We start from the raw sequence: 2,851 nt of genomic DNA, 5'->3' as shown, positions 1-2,851 counted from the left end.
GATATATATATTGGGCCTATGTGTGACCTCAGTGACCTCAGCTCCAGTCAGGGGCGAAGCTTCAGGGGGGCTGGGAGGGTGGTACGCCCCCGGGCCGGGCCCATATGGGGCCTGGGTAAATATTCAACCATTATAATCAGAGACAGTATTTACACTGCTCCTCATGATGGTGCAGAGCAGCGAGCGGACCCAGATCCACCAAAATTAGATTCATCTTTTGCCCGACGTCGGAGCTGCTCCACAGTCAATTAACAAAAATCACACTGCACCAACAGGAAGAAGAACGAGCACAACTTCCATAATTACAAAATAAATCCCTAAAGAAAAGCCAGTTTTGTCAAAATGTTTGTTATATTAATAATTATATGGTTAAATTTATACATAAATGCTGTCAAAATGCATCATTATGATTAGGAAGCAGATGGAAACATGCAGCTCACAACATATTTATACACACACGATACACGTGGATTTTATTCTGAAATCAGAAGTTTCAGAAAGTCGACAGAGAGTGATGCAGTTTCAACCCGACTTCCACACAATGACTTGTTTTGCTCAGACTTCTACATTTATCACTGGATTTATTGTGTGACCTCACATTTCCTGCACATTCCTCTCCGAGCTCCTCGGAGCACGGGACGAGACCGAACCGGTTCGGAGGCAGTATGGAGCCGACCCTCTGGGGCAGGTGGAGAAAGCGGGCCCGAACGCATCCAGAAGAGCTCGGTCTGTTTGATTTAGAACTTCTTCAGGGACCAGATAAACAAACAAGAATCTTTGGCGGATCATTAAAAAGCTTCCATCCAGCTGTAACTTCAGTGAGGTTTGCACCACTTTCCTTTTATTTTTGACTCTTCCAGTCAGCACATCTGAGCGCTCCTCTAAGTTAAAACTCACCACTTGCACATGTCAACCCCTTCAGTCGTTTACCTGTATACTGAGCCTCAAAAATACATAATTTTAACAAATTAGGATTGCGTACAGACGGACTGTTGGCCGCGGGTTTCAGCACCTTTGCAGGGTAGAGCAGGAAGAAATGAGGAGGGAATGAAAACTTATTTATAGTAGCAGAGCTGGTTGGAAGACGATTATTTGACAATATTTATTGTTTTTTTACTTCCTACAGGCTCAGTCTGAAATGTTAAATAATTTTGAAACTGTTTTTTTTATTTAATCCATAAAACTTACAAAAAAATCTGGGAGATTGGTCTGTTAACTTCAGTATAGGCCTACCTGCAAAATGAGGACAAAATTACAGACAGTCCTACAACTTGACCTGCTGCACTTGAGTGGGACACACTGGGACAGGAGGGACTGAGAGGACTCATGTTGTCCAGAATAAGAGATCAAAGAGCATCACTGACGAGTTCTCGTAGCGTAAGGTTTGTCATATGTCCTTCAGTAGTGGTSAGTAGCTACTTCTTTTTGAAACTGTGTTTGTGAACATGTGGGCCGCTGTGCCAGCGTTACTGAATTTTAGCTACTGATAGGGACAGGTTCTGAGTTGAAATAGATAAAGCTGGTGTCAAAATGACCCGACCACTCTCCATGGTGCTGAAATATTTTGAATTTGTGCTGTTTTATAGCTGTATATATTTTCTCTCTCTATCTCTCTTAGTTTGTTATACTTCATGTCTGTTTGATGGACTTCACAATAACACAGTCTCTCTGTGGTGCTGAAGCTTGTAAGACCTGCTGTTGCAGGCACGTGTATGTTGTATAAAATGATATCATCATGAGATTTATTATTATATCATTATATTATATCATTTGCCCCGACCCCGGCCCGGCTCTGATTTGTTCTGCTAGTGGCTCCAGTTATGGACGGACCAACCCTGAGCTCCTCAGATTCTACTTCCTCCACAGAAGACATGCTGTGGGATTGAGAAGGTCTGGGAAGTTTCCCTTCCACCTCCTGACATCCCTGGTTGAGGTCAGCAGCACGCCACCTTCACTGAGCACAGTGTTAGTGAAGAGATGCTTCATGACATGTTGTCTTTGTGTCTCTTACAGAGGGAAACACACCTGGACCAGTCCTGTGTCTCTTTCCTGTCCCTCAACCCAGCTGGTTGAGGCAGGTGGCCACTTGTCCTGAGCCTGGTTCTGGGTTTAGCAGGGAGTTTTTCCTCTCCACTGTGCTGCTCAGGATGGAGACTGTGATGAAGTGAAGATTCAACACAACCTGCTGCTTCTTTAGGTTGATTGTTTTGTTTTTGTAGAGACCTGAGACATTTGTTGTGACTTGGTGCTGCATAAATAAACTGAACTGAATTTGTCTCATCGATGTGATGAACATGCTGCACATTAGCAAAAATCTTAATCTTAAAGAACAATACTGTCTACTGAAGTTGTGTTGTATTTTGTGCTGGACCAACACAACATGGTAAACACGTGACCACCGTCTCACACACACTGATTCAGTTTCTAATTCTAATTTCAGTCACTTTGAACAACTTTTTCAAAGACGTCTAATTCACATGCAGAGAATAAAGGATGTAAAGGTCACACTTTGTACCAATCATGAATCAAAGCTCTGCTCTGATATTTTTCACTGTTAATCAGGAGATAAAAAGGTCAAACATCAACAGCCTGACGACACCTTTTTGCGTTTCCTCTGCCGCACTCGGCTGTCCATGCTGCCGTTTCCCTGCAGAAGGGGCTTTGAAGAGTGGGAGGACCCTGGAGTGGAAGGAGGTGTGGCCTCAGGTGAGTCTGGGTCCTTCTTCACCTGTAACAACCATCTGATTACTGTTGAGGTGGATGTTGGTGTATCTGTGTGTGTGTGTGTGTGTGTGTGTGTGTGTGTGTGTGTGTGTGTGTGTGTGTGTGTGTGTGTGTGTGTGTGTGTGTG

General features: G+C 43.8%; 1 protein-coding gene across 2 annotated transcripts in view; it reads right to left on the bottom strand.

Annotated features, from left to right (window-relative positions):
- supt3h (SPT3 homolog, SAGA and STAGA complex component) overlaps positions 1 to 2,851 on the bottom strand; it is an 18,803-nt gene that overhangs the window by 1,461 nt on the left and 14,491 nt on the right. For both annotated transcript variants that reach the window (XM_014024601.1, XM_014024600.1), the window contains exon 10: positions 2,600 to 2,728. In XM_014024601.1, coding sequence (XP_013880055.1) covers positions 2,600 to 2,728 — 129 coding nt within the window. The remainder of the gene's footprint in view (positions 1 to 2,599; positions 2,729 to 2,851) is intronic.

Source organism: Austrofundulus limnaeus, unplaced genomic scaffold (assembly GCF_001266775.1).
Source record: "Austrofundulus limnaeus strain Quisiro unplaced genomic scaffold, Austrofundulus_limnaeus-1.0 Scaffold430, whole genome shotgun sequence".
Classification (NCBI taxonomy): domain Eukaryota; kingdom Metazoa; phylum Chordata; class Actinopteri; order Cyprinodontiformes; family Rivulidae; genus Austrofundulus; species Austrofundulus limnaeus.
This window is presented reverse-complemented; position numbering and strand designations above follow the sequence as displayed.